This window comes from Trichomycterus rosablanca, chromosome 1 (genome assembly GCF_030014385.1).
Source record: "Trichomycterus rosablanca isolate fTriRos1 chromosome 1, fTriRos1.hap1, whole genome shotgun sequence".
NCBI lineage: Eukaryota > Metazoa > Chordata > Actinopteri > Siluriformes > Trichomycteridae > Trichomycterus > Trichomycterus rosablanca.
In genome coordinates this window covers 53494358-53520949 of record NC_085988.1, presented here as the reverse complement: position 1 = coordinate 53520949, position 26592 = coordinate 53494358, and the positions used below count along the sequence as shown (strand labels likewise).

General features: G+C 36.1%; 1 protein-coding gene across 1 annotated transcript; it reads left to right on the top strand.

Annotated features, from left to right (window-relative positions):
• Positions 1 to 26592, top strand: ube2h (ubiquitin-conjugating enzyme E2H (UBC8 homolog, yeast)). Its single transcript, XM_062994616.1, has 7 exons — positions 1 to 328; positions 7505 to 7581; positions 10175 to 10249; positions 10357 to 10396; positions 15671 to 15723; positions 19780 to 19908; positions 23321 to 26592. Exons 1-7 carry the CDS (start codon positions 276 to 278, stop codon positions 23443 to 23445), a joined length of 552 nt encoding a protein of 183 aa, XP_062850686.1. The 5' UTR covers positions 1 to 275; the 3' UTR covers positions 23446 to 26592.

Sequence of the window (26592 nt, the reverse complement as noted above, 5' to 3'; positions counted from 1 at the left end):
TAGTGGAAACAGTTAACAAGCTGCTGTACTGTCTCTTACATATGACGACACGCGCGGAGGGCTCGGTGGTAATAGTATAGAACTCGACAAAGCAGATCCAGAGAAGTACTGACTGTTCAGCAGAGAGAAATCGTTGCAGGGAAAAAGTGGAGGTCAAACCATTTGCAGTCGACCATTTGCTTACGTAAATGTACAGTAATATAAAGTTTAGATAGAGACCAAGCGTTCGATAATTCAGTTTAGAAGATAGTGGCACTGCACGCAGAGACATAAACATGTCGTCTCCAAGTCCGGGTAAACGACGAATGGATACCGATGTGGTCAAACTGTATCCTTTAAAACATAAACAAAGAGACAACAGGAACATGGAAAGCTACATTTTCTTGATAATAACTGTTGTAACTTGTTTATTCAGTCATACTACGGAGTGTAAATCTCTAATAGAAATACATGTCATTTGCTACAACGAATGTGATTTACAAATTTAGTAGTAAATGCCAGTGTTGTCAATACCGTAAAAATAATATAGCTTATGTTAGGTGCTTGTCTGGTTTGCAATTGGCAATACATTATGTTTTGTGATATGTTGTTAATGTATGTGTTGACAGGGTTAGTGCACAAATGTTTGAGTCATAACAAACTTGTTTTGTTACCTGGTATTTTTGTCGTTCGGATTCAAGTGCTGTTTTTGTGACATGCTAACTAGGGTTGCTACATAGCTACCTAGCACGGGTTTGCTATCATTGTTGTTTCTACCTTTATTCATTACTTTAAATTAATATTGATTTAAACAGTGTAATGCCTATGTCAGTAGGGTGTTTACTTTGACATAGTGTAGTAAACATCGTATATTAGACGAGTGTTAATTTGCTAGGGTGCGAAACAGAATAGCTTTTATCAAGGCCTAGTTGTCGTATTATAATAGTAATCTCAATTTAGAATTTTAACTTTAGTATAGTTAGATATTAGTCATTATTGGATAATCCTTCACATCCGACAGCGGAATGTTTTCTCTTTGTTTTGTTTGTCTTTTTTAAACAATGTTTGTCATCAACGTTAAGGTTTGGTTAGTACTGTTTATGTTTATATAAAAATGATGTGGGATTACTCTAGGTTTTGATTAAGTTATAATAAAACTAATATAATATATAACAATTACTACGGAGTTTTCATATTTATGCAGTAAAATTTCTTTTAGCTCAAGTATATAGCCTGTTAAGATTAGGCCTTTTATGTTGCTAACTTTAGATGGGTGCGAGTTATTTATATTTTTTTCGCTTACAATGCTATCGAAATATTTTATGTATTTCATTCGGGCAAATATATTAAAATAATTTCACAGAAACGCAGGAACTTTTTCGTTTTCGATCACTCGTTTTCGTTAACATAAGAAACGCTTAGTAAAATTTATGCAAAGTTGGGACAGCAGGTTTTTCTATAAGCATTTCGAGCTATGTTGTTACTGTGTTTTTTTGTCACGTTACAAAGTGACTAAATGTCACAAAGTGAACAAATTAAACGCTATGCTTTACAAAATCATTACATAAAACATGATTTAAAGCTAGGACATGCTCATTGTTTTTACTGTGACCGAATTGTGATTGGACATTCTGTTACTAACCGGAAACATCAAATAAAGAGTACAAATAAACTCGTTAAATTATATTTCACATCAGCCGTAACTCCTATACATCACGATTTTGTAGCTGTTATTACTTGTCCGTTTTTTGAAACCGGATTCTCCACTTTTTTGCAAGGACACGTCAGTGTCACCAGGGAAGAGCTTAACTAATAGCCCATACCACTAGAATTATGTGTCGATTTCAAACCATTGTCATTAAGATATTGTTTAATCAAATTAGAAACCAAGTCCAGCATCCTCTGATTAACAAGCTGTGTAAAACACTGAGTTTTAACATTAATTTATGCAACACTGGTTAATCTTTATACAAAATTAGCATTTAATGAAATTTATAAATGAAATGCAAAAAGTTTAGACCTTTTTTTAATAATGCAATTAAAATGTGAATTCAAAAGAATTAACTCACAAAAGTACAAAAAAATGAAGACAAATACATTTAAAAAGAGATGGATAGATCACTTTATTAATCTAAAAGGGAAAGTCAGGTGTTACACCAGCTTAGGGTACACTAATACAAACAAAAAGTATTTAAAGTAGGCAGAATTACTGTACCTTACTATGCATGTGTATAAATAGAATAAAGATATGTAATATGAATATGCTATACTATTATGAAAGTGTCATGTGCAGTAGATATTAATATATGTGCAAATGTAGACTACATAAACAGAGTGACAAATCATGTTCCATGAGTCTGTCCTGATAGTGGTTTAGTGTGCTATGATGTCCTGACACAGTGAAGAAGTTTTGTACAGTTTAATCACTTTTGGTACAAACAATCTCCTGTACCGTTCCTTGTTACAGCAGAGCTGGATGAGTCTGTTACTAAAAGTGCTCTACTGTTTGACCAACAAGTCAACAGGTTATATGTTGTTCATGATAGTAGTGAGTTTATTGAGAGACCTCCTACCAACTCAAAACCGTCCAGTGAGCAGCGAGCCAGCCTTCCTGATCAGTTTGCTGAGTTTTCTCCTGGTCTGATGCTGCATCCCCAGCACACTGCTGCAAAGGACAGAACTCCCAACAACAATCTGGGTGTCAACATAGTCTGAGCTTTCTCAGCAAGTAGAGACTGCTCATCCCCTTCCTCTACACAGCCTCTGTGTTGGTCCTCCAGTTCAGCAAGACACCCCGGTACTTGTAAGTGTCTACCAGTTCAACATTCTGACTCACTGTGGTGACAAGACTGATCGTGGTCCTCTTCCTCCTGAAGTCCACTACCATTTCCTTTGTTTTGTACACATTCAGGAGCATAAGGTTCCTCACGCACCACTCACCAAAGCTGTTCACAGGTTTCCTTACTCACCGTCCTGCCCATTCCTGATACACCTTACCACCATACAGTCATCAGAAAATTATGGTGGTAGAGGTCTGATTTGTACTGGAAGTCACTGGTGTACATGATGAAAAGAAAAGGGGAGAACACAGTTACTTGTGGTGCTCCAATGCCACTAACCAAACGATCAGACTGGCAGGTTCCAAGCTGCACATACTTGTGCAGCTTGGAACCTGACAGGTAGCAAAATAAGAGTAAACGGTTATTCAAAGTACACCATTTTGAAACATGCTTGTGATTTACTACTGCCACGTGGTCTTGGGATTAATTCGGAAAACTGCTGTCCTTAGCGCAGTCCACTGGTGCATGAAGAAATGCAATATACTATTACGCAACTATTACAAAACTATTACACAAAGAGAAAGCCATAAATCAATTCTACACAAAAACAGAGAAACTGAGGTCATCTCAGATGAACCGAACATTAGTGTAAACAAGTGCTGTGGTCAGAAGCATTCACCTTTCAGCTTGAATTCTCTGTGCCGAAGAAGAGTACAATCCAGACTGTTATTAGCAAAAGGTGCAAAAGCCATCATCTGTCATTGTATGGGGTGCATCAATGCCCATGGCATGGGTGACTTGCACATGTGTGAGGGTTCCATTGATCTATAAAAGGCTGAGTCTTTGATTGGCAGAGGATCTAGGGCATGAGAAAATTATTGAATTGTTTAAAAAAAATATGTTCCTCAAGGAAAGGGATTTTCATATATCTCACTCTACAGTGCGTTATATCATTAAACAGTTCAGGGAATTTAAAGAAATTTCAGTGTGTAAACCAAAATCTGGCGTTCAATAATTGCTGAGTTGACCACATGGGCAACTCCACTACATTATGGAGTTATATTCACAAATGCCCCTTTAAACTTAGCTGTGCAAAAAAGAAGCCTTATGTAAACCATGTGAAGCAGTGTCGACTTCTTTGAGTTTAGAGGCAGCTGGAATGGACCATCACAGTGTAAATGTGTATTTTGGCCAGATGAATCAGTATTCCATATCTTTTTTGGAACAAATGGACATTTCTCCGGATCAAACACTACACTGTTAAAAGTCTAAATGCCAGGGTCTGTCTTGGTATGGCTTGGTTGTCTTAATGCTTTTGGCAAAGCTAATTTCTGTAATGGCAGCATTAAGGCAGAGAAGTACAATGAAAATTTAGAGCTAGAGAAATATGCTGCCTTCAAAACAGCAAAACTTTTTTCTGGGAATGTCTGTGCATTTTTCAACAAGACAATGAATAACCACATGCTGCACACATTACACTGTAAGCCCGGATAAGTTCAATCTACTTAAAAAATTTGAGGAAACCGGTTGCCTTAAAAAAGTTAAGTAATGTATAATGAAAACTTGAGTTAGCATAACTTAAAACATTAAGTTATTACACCTAAAAGGCAAGTTGATTAAACTTTGTTTTTTTGGTTATACCAACTGCGTTTCCCAATAATTCTACTTATTATCTTGAGCTCAATGGACAAAAATATTGATTTCTTCTTAGTTTTCATGTTAATTACATTTTAAATATCAATTACAAATGTTTATAGAAAAACAGACAGAATTATAAAATAGTTTTTCTTTATTTCACTTCAGAAGTATTTACTTAAAATACAACATATCAAGAAAACATCTTAAAAACTGTACAAGCTGTATATAAAGTTTTGATGAAACACAAACAGCTCTTCACAGTAACCATGAACCTGTACTCAGTTTCACACAGTGAGCTGATTTCTTAATGTTTGGCTGCAGCTCTCTAAAACAAAACAAAGAAACAGAAGTATTAATATCAACATTAATACCATTCATTTAAGGATTAAAATATAGCAAGCCAGCACACTCTTTGCTTCGTATGAAGGCTAGCATGCTAGCATGTAGCCTAAGCACGGCAAATAAAGCAGCGCTGTTTGATTATTTATTTAGTGTCAACAATTTTGTTTAAAATAAATGATCTTAATGTTAAGTAAAGTACAACACCTACCAAAATTGGACGGAAGATGAAAAAGTCCCATCAGACTGGTGTACATGCTACTCAAAAATAGCATAATGAGGAAGAAAATGTTTGTCCATTTAGTTTAACAAAGGTTCCACTTCACAAAAGACAAGTTTACTTTTGCAAAAAGCCTTAAATGAAAAGTAAAAAGTAATTTGCAACAACAGGTTACAAAAGTTAAAACAAATGACTACCCGAACACAAGAAAATCATTTTTGCCTGATTCACCAACAGCAAGCTGAAAAAAGGCGGACTTACACGTAAATGGGGGCGTTTTTCTGTTTAATTACCTTACCTTAACTTTTTTAAGTTAATCTGATAGAAAAGTAATTTTTTTTGTTTAGTAAACTTAAATCTTTTAGCACATTTAAATGTGTACTCAAATGAGTACATTGTACTCTGCATTTTTTAGTAGAGCAAAAAAACTTAAATAATTTATGTAAGTTGTACTAAAAATTTTTGATTAAATATAAAATCCGGGCTAACAGTGTAGAAAGGTATGGCTGCTAAAGAAAATGGTATGGGTACTGGACTGGCCTGCCAGAGGGTATGGGTGGAGAATTTATAATTGAAAAATGCGACAGTGACAACCATGTACTGTAGCTCACCTTAAGACGTGTTTTCAAGAAGAGTGGGGTAAAATGTTGTACTTTGGTTTTAAATGGTGTACTTTGAATTTTCTGTAAACGTTTTACTCCACTATTGTTACTGCCCCAATTTAATTGTGTTTAAAGCATCAAATTTTAAATGTCTTTATTTTTGCAAAATGCAATGAAGTTGGTAACCCAAAACAATATTTTTTTGTACTTTTCACAGTTAATTAAATGTTGAATAGAATAAACAAATCATTGGCATTTTTTAAATCACATTAATTAGTGTTTTCTTGATGCATACCTTCACAGTTCGACAAAATGTATAGTTTTTGTAGAGATTTTGCAGATGTAAACAAGACCTTCTCTGTAGGACTACATTACTCTGCATACTTTAAAATTTTCCCAATGTGTCACTACCATAGATATACAAGAATCTACACACAAGCTCAAATCAGCTATGAAAGTCTCTTTATTATTTCTGATGTTAATGCATAGTATTTTTGTAATTTATTATCTTAATTATATAAATATATTAAAAAAAATCAGATTAGAAGCAAATACTTCTGTGAGCTGGATTATGTGCACTAAATGCGGCAAGACTGCATTTCAAATGAGCACTTTTACTGTGCTCTCAAGTAAAACCAAATTCAGTTGCTGGAAATGAGTTTAAGTGTTCTTATACAAACTTTTTAACTGACGATTAATTAATTTATTTTTTGTCTTTTATTGGTTGGACATCCTTAATAATTATACAGCTGTGGCCAAATGTTTTGAGACTGACACAAATTCAAGTTTGCTGCTTCAGTGTTTTTTAGATCTTTTTGTCAGATGTTTCTATGGTTTACTGAGGTACAGTTATAAGAATTTCATAAGTTTTTTTTTTTTTTACTTTCATTGAGAAATACATCAAGTTTATGCAAATGTATGCAATTTCAAGACTTCTGCAATTTGCCGTGACATGCTGGATATCAGCTTCTGAGCCAAATCTAATGGCAACCAATACTTAATACCTAATCAGTGCTTGGAGTTTATCACAATTTCTGTGTTTTTTGTTTGTCCACCCACTTTTTGAGGATTGACCACAGGTTTTCAAAGGAATTTGTGGAGTTTCCTGGCAATGGATCCAAATGTTTTGTTTACTGAGCCACTTAGTTATCATTTGTGCCTTGTGACATGGTGCTAAAAAAAGCATTGTTTATCATCGTATTGCTCCTTGATCATTAGGAGAAGTTGCTCCTGGAGGATGTTTTGATAAAACTTTTTATTCATGGCAGTGTTCTTATACAAAATTGTGAGTAAACCCACTCCCTTAGATGACAAGCAACCCCACACATGAATGGTCCCAAGATGCCAAGTGGACTATATATCTGTTGTCAGTTTAAAAAGAACATTTACTAATGCCACTTGAGCTATGTAAACCATGTCCAGTGGCGGCGTTAAGTTCTCTGGGTTCAGAAGGCTCAATGAAAGCGGTACTGTGGTCATTGTGGTCATATTGTGGTCATTTCATACTGTAGCACACCTTAAGACGTGTTTGCTGAAAGAATGGGACAAAATATCACCTAAAACACCTAGAAAATCACTATGTATCCTTGTTGCCAAAATGTCTTAAGTGTTGTAAGATTGAATGGCAACAAAGTGGTATATTCTTTAAAAGCCTTTTTTGGAATGTTTTGCAGGCCTTAAATGCAGGAATGATTAACAGATTAAATGAAGTTCACCAGACAAAACATGAAATATCTTACTATTGTACTGTCTGCAATGGAAAAAAGCCTATTTTCCATACTGTCCAAGCTTTTTATGATTTGTATTAATGTTTACATTTGCAATTTAATTGTAAACATTTAATATCACTTTAATGAAGTTTTATGTGTGCATTTTTAATTACTTCTGGAATCTTACATTGGTTTAAATAATTTTAAAAAGTATTGACCTTAACCTGTCCCATGCAGGATCGAGAGTAAACATGAAGTCACAATTCTGAGTGGATTAAATGAATTTGTAGTTAAGTTTTATGGACCACAAGGAAGTAAGTATATTATTGTTATTATCATTATTTTAGTATTATTATAGTTAAGTTGTTATTGACAGGTACATTAAACAGCTTGTACATTATTTTTTGCGGGTGTAAACAGTTTTACTGTGTATCTGCGTCCACAGTTTTCCAAACTCAGTTACCCGAGTAGTGTTTTTAGCTTCTTTAGACTTCGACATCTTGGACATTTTGACTAACCATTACCATTGGAAAAGTGTGCTTCTCTACACATGTGATCATCTCTCTGTAGTCTGTGCTGCACCTCAAAAGAACAAGCCAGTAAAGTATTATGCTTCCAATAGTTTGTCTATGTACAGTTTATTTCTTACTTTATAAACTCAGCGGGCGGCACGGTGGCTAAGTGGGTAGCACTGTTGCCTCACAGAAAGAAGGTCCTGGGTTTGATCCCCAGGTGGGTGGTCCGGGTCCTTTCCGGGTCCATGTTCTCCCCGTGTCAGCGTGGGTTCCCTCCGGGTGCTCCGGTTTCCTCCCACAGTCCAAAGACATGCAAGTGAGGTGAATTGGACACACTTTATTGTCCATGACTGTGTTTGATGTAACCTTGTGAAGTGATTAACCTTGTGTGATGAGTGGCTACTGTTCCTGTCATGAATGTAACCAAAGTGTAAAACATGACATTAAAATCCTAATAAACAAACAAACTTTATAAACTCAGCAAACTCTAAAGATGCTCTGTTACACTTGGACCACCACATGGTGTAAATTAACAAGTAAATGTGAGGCACTTGAATGCTGCGGGAATGAAAAATGTTAAATCACTAAACACAAACCTTACATTTAGAATTTCACAGCAAATTGCATATTACACAGGAAATGGCTTATTTCACAGTCTGTGATGCGATTTTTATGGTCGTGAATTAGGTAGGGCCTTAGCAATAGTATATAAGCAAAGACAGCATTTACCAATTTTGTTTTTGAATGTATGACCATGTAGTTTATTTATAAATGTGTACGTTATATGGCTAAAGGTATGTAGACACCTGACCATCAGACCTAAATGAGCTTTCTGGACATCCCATTCTAAAATTATTCCACAGGCATTATTATGGAGTTGTGGCTAGAATAGTTGCAGCTTTCCATTTTGGGTTGTGTCCTTGGAAATCCTAGCTCATTCTGGCAAAAGAGCATTTGTGATATTGGGCACTGCTGTTAGACGCTAAGGCCTGGCTTTCATCAGCTTTCCAATTACAGTGGAACCTTGATTTAACGGACTATTTAATGGATTTCGGTTTTAACAGACAAAATCTGGAAAATCAAATGTCAAATCAAATTCAATTGTTTAAAAGACTAGTAGTTTAGTAATTGTCCGCTAGCTGGTGCATGTCTCTCTGTTTACACGAGTGATAGGCTTTATTTTGTTGAAAGCTTGCTTTGTTCTCACCTTTTTCTTGGTGTTTTATGCTTAATTTTTGCAAGTTTTAGTGCTTAGTTATGTTCCAGCACTGCTCCAGTAGCCACCAGCAGTGTTTCAGACTCGGAATAGTAGACTATACGATCACGGCAATAAAAAAAAAAAACCAACCATCTTCTTTACCACACATGTTAAATGAAATTTCTCCCCAGTAGTACAGTACACCAATTTTAATATTTATTTACAGGTTGTTTATTACATATTTACATATCTATTTACGTTGTTTATTTTACTGTTTATGTGCATGTAGTATGTGCATGTTTAGCCCTTTTGTGGACCTTAGTGCTGTGTGTTTGTGTGTTTTCGCACTCCCTGGAAAAAAAATCTTGCTGTTTCGGACAATCACATTTTACGGACCACTGCTCCCCCCTTTTAGTTCGTTAAATCCGAGTTCCACTGTAATTCCAAAGTGTTTAGTGATGTTGAGTTCAGGACTTTATGAAGTTCAGTGTAGTTTTGGCTGGGTCATTTGAAAACTTTCATCAAGGTTTTGTGCCAAAGTTGACTAATATTTGGAACTGTTCATAATTTCCTACACCTGGACCAGTTCTCTTCTTGTCTTTATCAATTTTGGAGGGACATCCAGTTCACAATGAGATCCCTTTAATACTTTGAAAGCTCTTTGTGGACCATGCTTTTGTTGAAGATGCAATAAAGTAAATGTAAAAAAGTGCTATTTGAACAGATGATCCTTATATAGGGTAAATCACAGTCATTTTATTTGATGGCAGATGCATACTGACTACTATTTAACATGAGTTTAAAAGGGATTGGTTAATTTTAAACACAGCCACATCCCTAGTTATAAGAATGCATGCACACTTACGCAACCACATTTTAAGTTTGTTTTTTTAATTGAATCACACAGATTATAGGTCAAATTAAAGGTGTGATGTGAAAAATCATTTCTTTTAGTCAGATTTTTTTTCAAATTTAACAAGGGTCTGTAGACTTTTAATGTCAACACTTGTATGTCAGATAAGTTTAGTGATGTATTGGAAAAAATGTTTTATATTGTATGCTAATAATAACTATAAATATATAAATATAAATATAAATATAATATAATATAAATATATTAAATGATTTTCATTAAAAAGAAGTAAACTTTTATTGCATCATGTAATACTAAAAAATTTATTTGCCTCATTGCAGCACCATATGAAGGGGGTGTATGGAAGGTTCGAGTAGATCTTCCGGATAAATACCCCTTTAAATCTCCATCCATAGGTACAGTATTGCAGCGTGTGCTTAGCAGCATGTGCTTACATGGTAGAAAATATTCTTTTTTTATTAAACTTGCTTATTAAACTTCTTTTTTTTTTTTTTTTTTGCAGGGTTCATGAATAAGATCTTTCATCCAAATATCGATGAGGCGTAAGTTATGCTTTTTTTTAAACTTCAAAGGAAAGGCTTGTGATGTGTGCTGGTGACAAACGGGCCAATAATACATCCACATAAATATTGTACAATCTTGAATTAAAGTACTTTACATGAGACACTATACAAATGCCCTCTTATGTACATTTATTTAGCCTAGTTATTTGTTTATAATTATATAATAACTCCATAATTATTAGATTTTTTTTTAAACACACAAACGATTGCACTCCTGTTTACTTATAGCTAACTATCTGTTCCTAGCTAGGCTTTTCTTTACAGTTTAATTGATATTTTTAACTATTTTATAACCACTGTAATTACATAAATGACAATTGTGTAGTCCTTACAAGCTTCTACAAATTAACAATTTACAAAAAAATACATTAGTAAACCCCAAAACAAGCTTGGTGCTCTGTAGGTGATGGTGGGGTATTGCTGCTTAGCTTTTTTTTCCCCTTTTTTGAAATAACCCTTTAGTTTGTTGTTTGAATGGCATAATTGTCATAACAAGAAAAGTCATTCAAAGGACATAGTTATGTTGTTTACTTAAGAAAAGTATGTGATTTGAATGAGAAAAGTATGTCATTCGAACAACATGTGTTCAGGTAAGTGTCATACATCATCGCAGCTCATCATCATCACAGCTCGACAACACACAACCTTAAGTGTTTTATTGCTTTTATACAATAAAAAAATTAATTGAATACAATAAACTATATGAATATGAAAATAGCCCCAAATTTCATACTGAATAAGCTTAAATACCGATTCATATAGACATTACCAGGTAACAATAGTTTAATATACAAAGTGCAAATAAGTGAAGAGGAAAGGTTAAAAAAAAAAAAAAAAAACGCTTTGCCATGTAATGAGTGATGATGCTGATGGGTTATGCTATCGTTACATGGTAGTGTTATATTAACCAGATGCCTTTTGACACCTATTATGTAGAACCAGGTTAGGGAATTATTTGTTACAGTTGCATAGCAGCAACTACTTTGTTGTGAAACTACTTTTTAGCTGAAGATATTTAAGATATTTTCGAATTTCTTTAAGATCGTGAAGATACCTTTAAAATGCATTATTTATTTTAAAAAACAAAAGCAATTCAACATTGTTATTGCAAATTAAATCATGGCTGTTATGATTTACGGCATTTGCTGTTAACATATCTAGTTTGAACAACATACTTCTCTTGTTAAAACGACATACTTTTTCATTTAAATGACATAAACCCTTCACTATGTCGTTTGAATGACATTATAATTTTATAAAAACTTCTAGGCAGCAATACGCCACTGTATTAGGTGTGTGTCTACATCAGGCAAAAAAGGACATCAGCCATAACCTTAGAGAAGCAATTGTTGTGGGAAGGCTTTTTCAAGCATTAAAAAATTCACCATTCTATGTTGAAAAGAGTTGGTGAAGAGCCTTTAAGACAGTTGTAAACCTTTCCATAATTGGGTGTCCTACGGGTTTCTGGAATCATATTGAATGTGTATGTTCAGGATAGTACAATTAATCAATTTGAGAAGTAATAGTGGTTGTGACTGTCCTCTTGGAATAGGATGGGTGGCAAAAACTGCTTTGGGGGTTTTTGGTCCCATTTTGTAAATTGCAAGAGAAAATTTTCTTCATACAACATGCTTATCTGACAGAAGGTATTTACAAAGTAGATGTGTACATTTTGTCAATACCTTTAATCAATAACTGACTGTCATTAGTCAGCAGTTAACCAATAACTGACATGCACACAGCAGCCTATTAAAATGTAAATCACAAAGTGTCATAATAACAAGATGCTTTATTTACAACCAAAGTTAATATAAATATAAAAACAAATTACATGTGGAGACAGTATGAACCCAAGATTTTTCATATACCAAGACAGAGTTTGTGGACAATTCTGAAACAAAATATGCAACAACCCTGTAATGTATTCTATTTCAAGGGTTAACGAAACAGTCAGTGTATTAAATCTTTTCCTGACTACAGTCATGGTCAAAACTTTTGAGACTGACACAAATTTCGCTGCTTTAGTTTTTATTGTGGCAATTTGCATTAACTCCAGATTGTTATGTAGAGTGATCAGATGAATTGCAATTAATTGCAGTCATTCCTTGCCATGAAAATAAACCTACTTACAAAAACCCCATTTCCACTGCATTTCAGCCCTGCATCACACTGACATGCTAAGATGTTTTTAGTGATCTTCTCGTTAGCTTAGGAGAAAGTGTTAACAAGGACAAGGCAGCTGATATCACACTGATGCTGATTGAATTAAAAGAGCAGACTGGTTGCTTTAAAAGGGGGTGGTGCTTGAAATCATTGTCTTCTTCTGTTAACCATCGTTACCTCAGGAAACATGTGCAGTCATCATTACTTTGCATCAAAAGGGCTTTACAGGCAAGGATGTTGCTGCTTGTAAGATTGCACTTAAATCAACTGTTTATCTTATTATCAAAAACTTCAAGGAGAGAGCTGCAATTGCTATAAAGAATGCTTCAGGGTACCCAAGAAAGTCCAGCTAGTGCCAGGGCTGTCCAAGTGCAGAGCTTGCTCAAGAATGGCAGCAGGCACGTGTGAGTGCATCTGCATGCACAGTGAAGTGAATGATTTTTAGAGTATGGCCTGGTGTCAAGAAAGGCAGCAAAGAAGCAACTTCACAAAATCATCAAGGAGAAGCTGACATTTTGCAGGAAGTACAGGAATTGGACTGCAGAGGACTTGGGTAAAGTTACACTATATTGCCAAAAGTATTCACTCACCCATCCAAATCATTGAATTCAGGTGTTTGGCGGTTGCCAGGAGAACGGTACTTGTCTGACTGCGTTGTGCCAAGTGTAAAGTTTGGTGAAGGGGGGATTATGGTATGGGGTTGTTTTTCAGGAGTTGGGCTCAACCCCTTAGTTCCAGTGAAAGGAACTCTTAATGCTTCAGCATACCAAGAGATTTTGGACAATTTCATGCTCCCAACTTTGTGGGAACAGTTTGGGGATGGCCCCTTCCTGTTCCAACATGACTGCGCACCAGTGCACAAAGCAAAGTCCATAAAGACATGGATGAGCAAGTTTGGTGTGGAAGAACTTGACTGGCCTGCACAGAGTTCTGACCTCAACCCGATAGAACACCTTTGGGATGAATTAGAGCGAAGACTGCGAGCCAGGCCTTCTCGTCCAACATCAGTGCCTGACCTCACAAATGCGCTTCTGAAAGAATGGTCAAAAATTCCCATAAACACACTCCTAAACCTTGTGGAAAGCCTTACCAGAAGAATTGAAGCTGTTATAGCTGCAAAGGGTGGGTCGATGTAATATTAAACCCTATGGATTAAGAGTGGGATGTCACTCAAGTTCATATGCGTGTGAAGGCAGACGAGCGAATACTCTTGGTAATATAGTGTATTTTCTTTGATGAAGCCCCCTTCAGACTGTCCTGTGTCATGCCAACAGTAAAGCTTTCTGCATGTAAAGCATGATGAAGCACCATGTCACAAATCCAAAGTAATAACTAAGTGGCTCGGTAAACCAAACATTTGGGTCCATGGCTAGAAAACTCCCCTTGAAAACCTATGGTCAATTCTTAAAATTGGGTTGGACAAACAAAAAACACAGAAATTGTGATAAACTCAAAGCACTGATTAGGCAATAATTGGTTGCCATTAGTCAGGATTTGGCCTAGAAGCTGATATCCAGCATGTCAGGGCAAATTGCAGAAGTCTTGAAAAAGAAGAGTCAACACTAAATATTGAGTCTTTGCATAAACTTGATGTATTTGTCAATAACAGCTTAAAATGTATGAAATGCTCACAATTGTACTTCACTATGCCATAGAAACATCTGACAAAAAGATCTAAAACTGAAGCAGCAAACTTTGTAAAAACCAAAATTTGTGTCAGTCTTAACTTTCGGCCAAGACTATACATTAGTGCTGTTGGTATAAGATGATCTATGCAAATTACATTCAAATCTGTTTTGTTATAAAAAACACATACACAGATCCACATGTGCAGAGATTATCAGTTAGCACAGTCTGCTCGTTATTGTTGTTTCATAAATCAGGCAAAATAATGCAGCTGCATGCATGCACTATATTACTAAAACCCTGGGTAAGGACAAAAGCACCACTCCAAATTGAGAGAAAGCAGATGAGAGTAAACTGGAAGTGTTTTATGCTAAACAATGCTAAAAACAAAACTTTTTTGTAATCACATTTTATTATTTTAATTATTAAATGTTTTCTTACTGGTAATAACAATTTACAGGGCATGACAAATGTTACTCAAAGGTTAGATTTGAATTGACCCAGGAAACTGTTTACTATTTTTTAAGCCTTGGCTATATGAAATGACAAGAGAACATGGTGTTTTTTCAGTTACATTTTCATTAGCTCTGGCAGAACCTATACGCATAAACTTTGGGATAGTAGGGAGAACGTTAACAAAACAGATAATAATTTTTATGTAATTCTTGATCTATATTCAATTAAAAACAGTAATAAGTTGTGACATGATGTTTACCACTAGTTTTTAACAGCTTTTCTTTTGAACAGTATTAATAGAACTTAATTGACAGACCCCACAATCTGGAATCTCTAAGGGCACACAATTTCAATAGGTGATGGAAAAGCCTAACTGTAACACATGTAGACTTTGATTTGTCTTAAAACAAGCAGCTCTGTAATCTGGGTAGCAGCATATGCCACATTAAAGATATTGTCTACATGACTGTTTGTGTCGCATTAAAATGCATATGGAACACCCAATATTATTGGTGTCTTTGCAGTTGTGCAAGTTATCTAGGCCATTGGCCACTTGATGAGCCTAGAGACTTCAGCCTTGTTTCTGAATGTGGTTGATATGGCTTCCACTTTGTGTAGTAGATTCTTGCTCTTGCATTTGTAAATACCTGAAGGACAGTTCACAAATCCATGCTTTTTGTTTATATTTGCATTAATATTTTTAGAATTTGGGTTGTACAAAGATGTAAACAAAGTGTCAAATCATTTTGAGACATTTTTCTATGTATTTACATTTTAGGGACCCCATTGTGACATGTATTTACTTATAAATAATTAACATGAAGTTAGTTATGTACTGCTATATCAAATGTACAAACCAAGTAATTATCATTTTTAAATATGCACAACTGTTAATTTAGTTAATGTAATGTTTCTGAATGTTAAATAGACTAATACATTTATGCTACAAAATCCAGACTGCAATGCACTTGTGTAATCTGTAAATACCTGTTCCTGTCTTTACTACAGGTCTGGGACGGTGTGTTTAGATGTTATAAATCAAACATGGACAGCACTCTATGGTATGTGTGATGGCACAGTTCTTTTTGAATTTGTAATAAGGCTGTTCCACAGTATAAAAACCTATATTATTAAATGAAATTAAACAAATTCTTTTACACAATAAAGGGCCAGTCCAGGACAATACCGTTAAAATTCAGATTGCATTAAGAACACCATGTTTTAAAGCATTTTTACTTTTTTTATTTATGACAAAACAACTGTCAAATGTTTTTTATACAAACACATCACATAAATATACCAATGCTGTGTGCTTAGTATGGCTGAGACAGTGTACACTATATTTCTGTGCTTCTGTGCTTCTTTTGCTTAAGAATAGCATGTGTCATGTATGCCAGACATTAGGTATTTGATTCTTAAATGATCTTATGGTTTTCACTGACAATTTTGTCCCAGCCTTCTTTAGTTTTATTTTGATCTACGTTGTCCTGGTCAAATTTCTAATGCCTCAGGGTAAAAATCTGGGCCTTCTCTCATAGCCAGGCAGGATTGCTGCTTCGCCATGAGTTTGAAACTTCCAGACAGTACTCCTAATGGTGTCTGATGGAATGTTTAAGGTCTTCAAAATATTTTTATAACCATTGTCCTTTAAGAGCAATAAAATGACAATTTCTCACCCTTTGTGGCAGCTCCTTGGTAACACCACATGTTGAAACAAAGGGTTGTTATTGAGTCCCCAAATGTTTAATCATGTTGTAATCCAACTTTTGGTCATAAAGACTAGCAATAAGTTTTAAGATCAGCTGTATTATATAGAGGTTGACTAATTGTGACTTGGCAGTATTAACAGTTATAGTATTAATATATACAGTGGGGTCAAAAAGTATTTAGTCAGCCACTGATTGTGCAGGTTCTCCTACTTAGAAAGATGAGAGGTCTGTAATTTTATATAGGTACACTTCAACTATGAGACAAAATGAGAAAAAAAAATCCAGAAAATCACATTGTAGGATTTTTTAAGAATTTATTTGTAAATTATGGTGAAAAATAAGTATTTGGTCAATAACAAACAAGCAAGATTTCTGGCTCTCACAGACCTGTAACTTCTTTAAGAAGCTCTTCTGTCCTCCACTCGTTACCTGTATTAATGGCACCTGTTTAACCTTGTTATCTGTATAAAAGACACCTGTCCACAGCCTCAAACAGTCAGACTCCAAACTCAACCATGGACAAGACCAAGGAGCTGTTGAAGGACACCAGGAAGAAATTTGTAGACCTGCACCAGGCTGGGAAGAGTGAATCTACAATAGGCAAGCAGGTTGGTGTGAATAAATTTGTGGGAGCAATTGTAAGAAAATGGAAGACATACAAGACCATTGATAATCTCCCTTGGGGTCAAGATCTCATCCCGTGGGGTCAAAATGATCATGAGAACGGTGAGCAAAAATCCCAGAACTACACGGAGGGACCTGATGAATGACCTGCAGAGAGCTGGGACCAAAGTAACAAAGGCTACCATCAGTAACACACTACGCCGAGAGGGACTCAAATCCTGCAGTGCCGGGCGTGTCCCCCTGCTTAAGCCAGTACATGTCCAGGCCCGTCTGAAGTTTGCCAGAGAGCATATGGATGATCCAGAAGAGGATTGGGAGAATATCATGTGGTCAGATGAAACCAAAATGGAACTTTTTGGTAAAAACTGAACTCTTCGTGTTTGGAGGAAGAAGAATGCTGAGTTACACCATACCTACTGTGAAGCATGGGGGTGAAAACATCATGCTTTGGGGCTGTTTTTCTGCAAAGGGGACAGGACGACTGATCCGTGTTAAGGGAAGAATGAACAGGGCCATGTATCGTGAGATTTTAAGCCAAAACCTCCTTCCATCAGTGAGAGCATCGAAGATGGAACGTGGCTGGGTCTTCCAGCATGACAATGATCCCAAACACACCGCTCGGGCAACGAAGGAGTGGCTCCGTAAAAAGCATTTCAAGGTCCTGGAGTGGCCTAGCCAGTCTCCAGACCTCAACCCCATAGAAAATTCGTGGAGTCCGTGTTGCCCAGCGACAGCCCCAAAACATCACTGCTCTAGAGGAGATCTGCATGGAGGAATGGGCCAAAATACCAGCTACAGTGTGTGCAAACCTGGTGAAGACTTACAGGAAACGTTTGACCTCCGTCATTGCCAACAAAGGTTATGTTACAAAGTATTGAGCTGAACTTTTGTTATTGACCAAATACTTATTTTCCACCATAATTTACAAATAAATTCTTTAAAAATCCTACAATGTGATTTCCTGGATTTGTTTTTCTCATTTTGTCTCTCATAGTTGAAGTATACCTATGATGAAAATTACAGACCTCTCTCATCTTTCTAAGTAGGAGAACTTGCACAATCAGTGGCTTACTAAATACTTTTTGGCCCCACTGTATATACTTGTCAATTTGTGCAATATAGGTATAATATACAGTGTATCACAAAAGTGAGTACACCCCTCACATTTCTGCAAATATTTCATTATATCTTTTCATGGGACAACACTATAGACATGATACTTGGATATAACTTAGAGTAGTCAGTGTACAACTTGTATAGCAGTGTAGATTTACTGTCTTCTGAAAATAACTCAACACACAGCCATTAATGTCTAAATAGCTGGCAACATAAGTGAGTACACCCCACAGTGAACATGTCCAAATTGTGCCCAAATGTGTCGTTGTCCCTCCCTGGTGTCATGTGTCAAGGTCCCAGGTGTAAATGGGGAGCAGGGCTGTTAAATTAGGTGTTTTGGGTACAATTCTCTCATACTGGCCACTGGATATTCAACATGGCACCTAATGGCAAAGAACTCTCTGAGGATGTGAGAAATAGAATTGTTGCTCTCCACAAAGATGGCCTGGGCTATAAGAAGATTGCCCTGAACAACAACACCCTGAAACTGAGCTACAGCATGGTGGCCAAGGTCATACAGCGGTTTTCCAGGACAGGTTCCACTCGGAACAGGCTTCGCCAGGGTCGACCAAAGAAGTTGAGTCCACGTGTTCGGCGTCATATCCAGAGGTTGGCTTTGAAAAATAGACACATGAGTGCTGCCAGCATTGCTGCAGAGGTTGAAGACGTGGGAGGTTAGTCTGTCAGTGCTCAAACCATACGCCGCACACTGCATCAACTCGGTCTGCATGGTCGTCATCCCAGATGGAAGCTGATGCACAAGAAAGCCAGCAAACAGTTTGCTGATAACAAGCAGTCCAAGAACATGGATTACTGGAATGCCCTGTGGTCTGACGAGACCAAGATAAACTTGTTTGGCTCAGATGGTGTCCAGCATGTGTGGCGGCGCCCTTGGTAGAAGTACCAAGACAACTGTATCTTGCCTACAGTCAAGCATGGTGGTGGTAGCATCATGGTCTTGGGCTGCATGAGTGTTGCTGGCACTGGGGAGCTGCAGTTCATTGAGGGAAACATGAATTCCAACATGTACTGTGACATTCTGAAACAGAGCATGATCCCCTCCCTTCGAAAACACAACCTCCAAGATGACAACTGCCTTGCTGAGGAAGCTGAAGGTAAAGGTGATGGACTAAACCCAATTGAGCACCTGTGGCGCATCCTCAAGTGGAAGGTGGAGGAGTTCAAGGTGTCTAACATCCACCAGCTCCGTGATGTCATCATGGAGGAGTGGAAGAGGATTCCAGTAGCAACCTGTGCAGCTCTGGTGAATTCCATGCCCAGGAGGGTTAAGGCAGTGCTGGATAATAATGGTGGTCACACAAAATATTGACACTTTGGGCACAATTTGGACATGTTCACTGTGGGGTGTACTCACTTATGTTGCCAGCCATTTAGACATTAATGGCTGTGTGTTGAGTTATTTTCAGAAGACAGTAAATCTACACTGCTATACAAGTTGTACACTGACTACTCTAAGTTATATCCAAGTTTTATTTCTATAGTGTTGTCCCATGAAAAGATATAATAAAATATTTGCAGAAATGTGAGGGGTGTACTCACTTTTGTGATACACTGTATATACTTGCCAGTTTGTGCAATTTAGGTGTGATAGGTACATTTTATCTAAATATATATTTAAGCAATTTTCCTTTTGTTTGCTCCAAACAGATCTCACCAATATATTCGAGTCATTTCTGCCACAGCTTCTTGCATATCCCAACCCCATTGACCCTCTAAATGGGGATGCTGCAGCCATGTACCTGCACCGACCAGAGGAGTACAAGCAGAAAATCAAAGGTGATTTTCAATATAGATAAAATCAATATTAAGTTAGTCCATTGTTTTACAGTTAGCCTGGCCAATTACCCACATTTTCAATGTGTTTAAATTAAGCAATTCAGCAACAGCACTAAGGTACACACGTTATGATAACATGCATTTTTGTAAATAGCTTAGAAATATGTAGTATGATTTGTATGCTGGTGCTGATGCCCTATCTCAAAGTATTTTTACATATATTTATTGAAGATATTACACTTAAAATATAAACACCACTCACTGGATCACTCTTACCATTTTTCTAGCTATGCTGCCCCATACAAAGCAAACTACCATGCACTGTGTATGTTTAGACATTTTGCTATTATAGCCAGCATAAATATTTCAGCAATTTGTGCTACTGGAGTTCTTCTGTGCATTCACACTAGATGGGCTAGCATTTGCTCCCTACATCATCAATGATCCTTGGGATGATGAGTCTAGCCATTAAAATTTAGCACTTGTTAAAGTCGCACAGATTCTTTGGCTTGCTGCTTCAAACAAATCTACTTCAAAAACTGACTTCACTTGCTAACTTATCCCACTATTTGACTGGTGCCATTGTAAGAAGTTAATCACTGTTGTTTGTCACATGTCAGCGGTTTTAATGTTGTGGCTGAGAAGAAGCTCTTGGATGGGAAACTAATAAAGATATCAATAGTCGTTTCTGCAGCACATGATAAATCAGGCCCTTATAGCAGAGTGGCAAGACAAAAGCCACTGCTGAGTTGGGGTTTGCTAAAAACATGTAAAGCAGTGGTTCACAACAGGCGGGCACAGCCCACCAGGGGGCCTCAGTGAGCCTAGCGGGGGCTCTTGTTGCATTTGATTAAGAAGAGTAAAAACCAATGGCAAGTAATGGGACAAGAAAATATTTGTTTGCTTACGGGAAATATCTTGTGATGTCGTAAATCTATTTTATACCCCCTATAGCCTACATTGTGTCTTTGCGAATGGAAAATATTTGATTTGCCCAGCTCAAAAGTGCAAAGGTCAATGGACAGACACTTCAAATGATTCCTAATCAGTAGTTGATGCTGAAGCAGACCAAGGTGAGAAAGCTCCCACCACCAGTTCACTAGAAGTAAACCCACAACTTCAACCAAAATCTGAAAATACCAAGATATTTACCTTCATGGCCGATTCATCAAATTTACCATGAGCAAGAAGATGATACCCATCATCCTTGCTGAAAGCATAAGAACTGACTTAGGGGCAAATCACTCCATGTCCTCTGGTGGCCCAACCAAAACTTTAAGCTTAAACCATGTTAAAAGTTGTAAAGAGGCCTGAAGATGGCAGTGTACGCTATCCAGTCTGATGCTTGGGAGCATCTATTATGACTAATGGGATTAAGTGCCCAAATTCAGGTGTGCAAATCCTGTGTACGAACCCCATAAAAGTTGGGATAAAACAAGAATCTATGAATTGTTCATTTTTGTTTATTCTCAAACACAAGTACAAGTAAAAGATTTCAAATGTTTTCACTTACCAATTTGATTGTATTTAATCAGTGGTGGATAAAGTACCTGAAAGCCATACTTGAGTAAAGGTATCTTACCAGAAATTTACTTTGGTAGAAGTTAGAAGTCGCCTCTTAGAATATTACTGTAGTATAAGTCTTGATGTTTAATGTACTTAAGTATCAAAAGTAAATTTCTGATATTAAATGTACTTAAGTATTAAAAGTAGAAGTAAAAAATAGTTAAGGATAAAGGCAGGCAGTGAGGTCTGTGGCAAAGGACTTTGCCATTTGCCACGCAACCCTCTACCGTTTTTTTTCTTAGGTGAACACCAGTTTCATGAGGATTGTGTGAAACATGGGCAAAAAAGGGCTTAGAACTGTTCAAAACCAAGGAAATATTATGTACACACACACACACACACACACAGTTCAGTAAGCTATCACAAAGGTTCACAGAAGTAGGTTGTAAAATTTCAGTGTTTGATTTTGAATAAAATATTTTGTAGTTCAAATGGATTGTAATTACATGAAAATAGGGCATGTGTTTTTTTGTCCTTTTGCTAGTATTAGTCTTTATACAGCCAAATGAATTTTTAAAACAAAGTATTAACATCAGTGTGTTTCTTGAGGTTTGATGGTCTAAAATGCCGATATTTTCGTATCTTCGGGTAAACATAAGAGGCACATCATCCGATACGAAGAAACTTTTACTCCGACATGTCTTGTAATTATGGCTACGTGTTTTCTTGTCTGTCACTACCATGTTGCTGCAAGAATCTGACATGATGTTTTCTTAAGTGATGTCATCTGATGGCTCAAAGGTCACGCACATTTAACAGTGGTTTTTGCCCTTGCATTACATAGACTAAGATTACTCCAAATTCCCAGAATCTTTTACACTGGTATGTTTGATAGATGGTGAAAGACTTTCTTATTTGCAAAGTTGTATTAAAACTTATTTGCAAACTTGCATTGAGATGTTCTTTTTGAACCAATTCACAATTCCCTCTTAAAGTTCAGCATTAAGTGGTGAGCCATGACCCATCATTGTCTGCAAAGACTTATGATCTTATGATACCCTTACCTGTTACCAATTCACCTGCTCATTGTGGGATGCTTAAAATGGTGCAACTTGTAAAGATCTTATTTTGTCTGTCCCAACTTTTTTAGTATGTTGCAGGAATCAAATGTAAACATTATGTTATGTGCAGCTAAAAATACAAAGAAAAAATATTAGTTATATAGTTATTTCTTTGTGTGTTTGCCAGTTAAATAAAGATTCAAGAAAATGATCAAATTACAAATTCTTGTTTTTATTGCATTTTACCAAATGTTCTAATGTTTCCTGAAAAGGCTTTTGAACCAAGAATGCCTTAAGTTTAAGGAATTGCTGGTTTAAATATATTGCTCAAATTTTGGTATACCTAGGTTGGAAAGCATTTATAGGTAAAATTATTGCAGTACCTGTTATCAAAAAAGGAAATGCCCCCTTCCTCCCAATGTAGTTATTTTTATATTCCCTGATTGTAGCTTCCCTTACTGCTGCACAACCCAACCTGATTGAGGAGAGCAGCAAACTATCTCTTACATGCTTGCAGTTGCTGGCCACTTCTTTTCAACTACCAGAGTTGCTGCTGTCTGAATCATCCATCTCTCGTGCAGTGCCATGACCAGCTTAGAATCAAACTCGGGGGCACTTGTTTTTTTTGTTTTTTACCTTATTCTTTAGGGCTGTAAAAATCGCCTTGGTTGCTGGCAAAAAATAGTGGGGATTCAGTGCTCTCCCCCCCCCCCCCCCCCCCCCCCCCACTTAAGGTGTAAAACATTTTTGTGTACAACTGTACAACAAAGTAACTGATCACACATTTTTGCAAACATTTTTCTTTTAAATAATTGGTGCATGTGTTCTTCTCTTTTTGAATACAGAATACATTCAGAAATATGCAACAGAAGAGGCGCTAAAGGAGCAAGAGGATGCTGCAGGTGACTCTTCATCTGAAAGCTCCATGTCTGATTTCTCGGAAGATGAGGCACAGGATATGGAGTTGTAGTGAAGCACAATTACACCTCTTTATTGCAGAGACTCTATAATTTACTTAACATAAGAAGCCGATTAGAAAACTCATATTTAAAAAAGAATGTTATTATTATTATTAATAACATTCTTACTACTATGACTTAATAATTTTTTTATGGTTATCTAGGTCAAACAACCCCCCTAGGTCAAACTTTGACTGCTCCCCTGCATTCCGTTTGGTATGGCTAGAATATGTCTAATCACAGTTCTCATTTTACCATGCTCAGGCTCTTACACTGTTAGACACATCTGTTAGGCAAAACACGTCTGCATGTTTTATTAAATGTCATTTTTACTTTCAGGATATTTTTAAACAAAACAAAACAGTCTGGTATGGCCAGTATATAAAAGTTTAGTTACCACTGTAGAATACATTCCGACCAAATTGAAATACCAAGAAATTTATATTCTTTCAATATTTAGCATACTTTTAAACAACACAATCTCTGTCAAACTGGTAAATATTATCCATAGCCTAGTGTTTATTAGTCATATATTAGTACCATTTTTCATCATCAGTCAGTTCACTTCTCCTAAATTAGCTTTGTTATAAATTCAAGACTACATTTTACATGGTTACTGGGGGAAAATTTACTTATTTAACTCTTTATATGAAGTCTTGCATGTTTTAAAAAAATAAAAGTGATTTGTATTGGTAAAGGATGCATTTTTACATCAAATACATCTGGAAGAAACTCACTTAATATTCCATATCACAATTAAATAATGTACTGTGACTTTAGAAGGGCTAATGGTTTGGACATGCCAAATATATTTGGGTTTTTGGTTGTTGTTTATAAACTGGTGTAGTTATGAATTTTTTCAATATTTAGCATACTTTTAAACAACACAATCTCTGTCAAACTGGTAAATATTATCCATAGCCTAGTGTTTATTAGTCATATATTAGTACCATTTTTCATCATCAGTCAGTTCACTTCTCCTAAATTAGCTTTGTAAAATTTTTTGTTTATTTGACTAAAATGCCATACTTCCATCGATTAATTGGATGTAACTCTATTTTTAAATAGGTTTAATTGTGGACAGAAAGTATAAGCATAAAGCCCAAGTCTAAAAAACATCTGACAAGCAGCAGGTGCTCTTGCAAATACAATTTGATTTAAGTTCTGTTAAGTTTCCACACTGTGGGGGTAGGCATACACATTCAGACTGAGTTTTGAACTTCAAAATAGACTTCTTTATAAACTGTACAAAAAAATTCAAAGCAATTACTATTTATTTGCTAAATTTAGTATTATCTACACACATTATCTGCATTAATTGCCCATAATGACTAAGGGAAAAAGTTTCAGAGTTTTTCCAAAGCAAAAATACAAAACAGCTTGCTCACAAAAGAATTCAGACCCTTCAAAATTTTATGAAAGTCTAAGCTTTGCCTGGCCCACTCAAGGACATACAAAAACTCTCCTTGAAGCCACATCATTGTTGTTTGGGCTGTATTCTGTGAAGTTGGCCCAGTCTGTGTTTGAATGTTTTCCTCAAGGATGGTCCTGTTTTAGGCTGCATGTATCTGCAACTCACTTCTTACCAGTGTCTTTTTCTTTCCTGCTATAAAATGCCCCTATAGAATGATGCTACCACTACCATGTTTCATCATATGGATGGTTACTGGCTAGGCAGAGGTGTAGTGCAATTTTTTGTCTAACCAGACTAGAAAATCTCTTTTTGTTATGTAAGTCCTTCACATACTGTCTAGCAAATTCCAAACAGGCTTCTGTCTTATAACTCTGCATTTATGATCCATCAAGAATTGCAGAGATATTTGTCCAGCAGTTCCTTTTATCTCTGCATAGGACATTTTTAGAGTTACCATTTGGTCCGTTATTGTCTCCCAGCTCCCTAACCAAGGTCTTTTTTGCCCAATTGGCCAATATTTTTTAACCCTAAAAACATGCTTTTACTTTGTATTTAGCAAATGATACATACGGATTGATTGTTAAAATGGCAGTTCAGTTAAATCCAACACAATGAAGTGTGCAGACAGTCAGGGAGTCTGAATACTTCGCGCAGTGTGTGCGTGTGTGTGTGTAAAAGAGAGACAGATAGAGAAAGAGACTTCTTTAAAAAAAAAAATTTCAATATGTTAAACTTAGAAAGTACATAGAAATAGAGCTGGAGAATAAACTTAATTTTGATTCTTTGTTGATCAGTGTGTTAACTTCTTCGATCAACGAAGCATGGAATTTGCCCAGGGGTGTCCAGAACTTTACATAAAACTGTCTTTTGTGATTTAATGATCTGTAGGTATGGTGTTGTGTTTTTTTTTTATATATATACAAATGCCGAGGGTAGAACGTATAACATAAGTAAACAACTAGCCTATTAATTTTGCATAATTATAAGAGGTGTTAAGTGTGACTTGGTAGAGTGTTCAAACAAGACGTACATTGATTTACAATCTGTACATTGTCCTTCATATGTTTATTTTAACTGTTGTTTTAAAAAGCCTAATACTAAAATAATATTCATAATAAAACATTTACAACCAATTTATGATTGTTAAACCAGACAATGAAGTCTGTGTTTAAAGAAAATGATATGAAGGGAGTCATTGTACACATCCTGGGTGCTTTTGTTAGGGCTTTCTAAATAGCCATAATTATCTTACTTTAATTTTCTCCTTACTGCCCCCAAATTCCCAAAAATTATTAGTCAAAAGTTTTGTAGGGCAAGTCCAATTATAAATATACATTTTAAATATTGTATAAAATTAAATTCTTAACTTTATGCAGTATTGTGCTATATGAAGACAAATACTAGATACTGATTTTGTTGAAGTACATTTCATGCTTTACGATATTTTTTTGCAGGTGTTGTGGTTTGAAAGTTCTGAAATAACAACCTTGTTTCTTAGGATTGCCTCTGTAGTTGTGGTTACTATAGCAACACAGCCTGTGTATACACCATTAGTTGGAACCTAAACTTAGCCATTTTATTATACTGACATGTACATTTTCCAGACCAGAAAACAATACTGTTGTATCTATTTTTGCAATGGCAAAGGAATTAGTGAGCATCCCCAAATCATTTAAGCACAAACATGCATTCACACTTTTATTTTTTTAAGACAAAAGAGAAAGATGTTCCGAGTGTCTTTAAT

Coding starts and splice junctions, on each gene's coding strand:
- ube2h (XM_062994616.1), top strand. CDS start 276: ATGTCGTCTCCAAGTCCGGGTAAACGACGAATGGATACCGATGTGGTC. Junction 329..7,504: donor GATACCGATGTGGTCAAACT/GTATCCTTTAAA, acceptor TGTCCCATGCAG/GATCGAGAGTAAACATGAAG. Junction 10,397..15,670: donor CATCCAAATATCGATGAGGC/GTAAGTTATGCT, acceptor TCTTTACTACAG/GTCTGGGACGGTGTGTTTAG.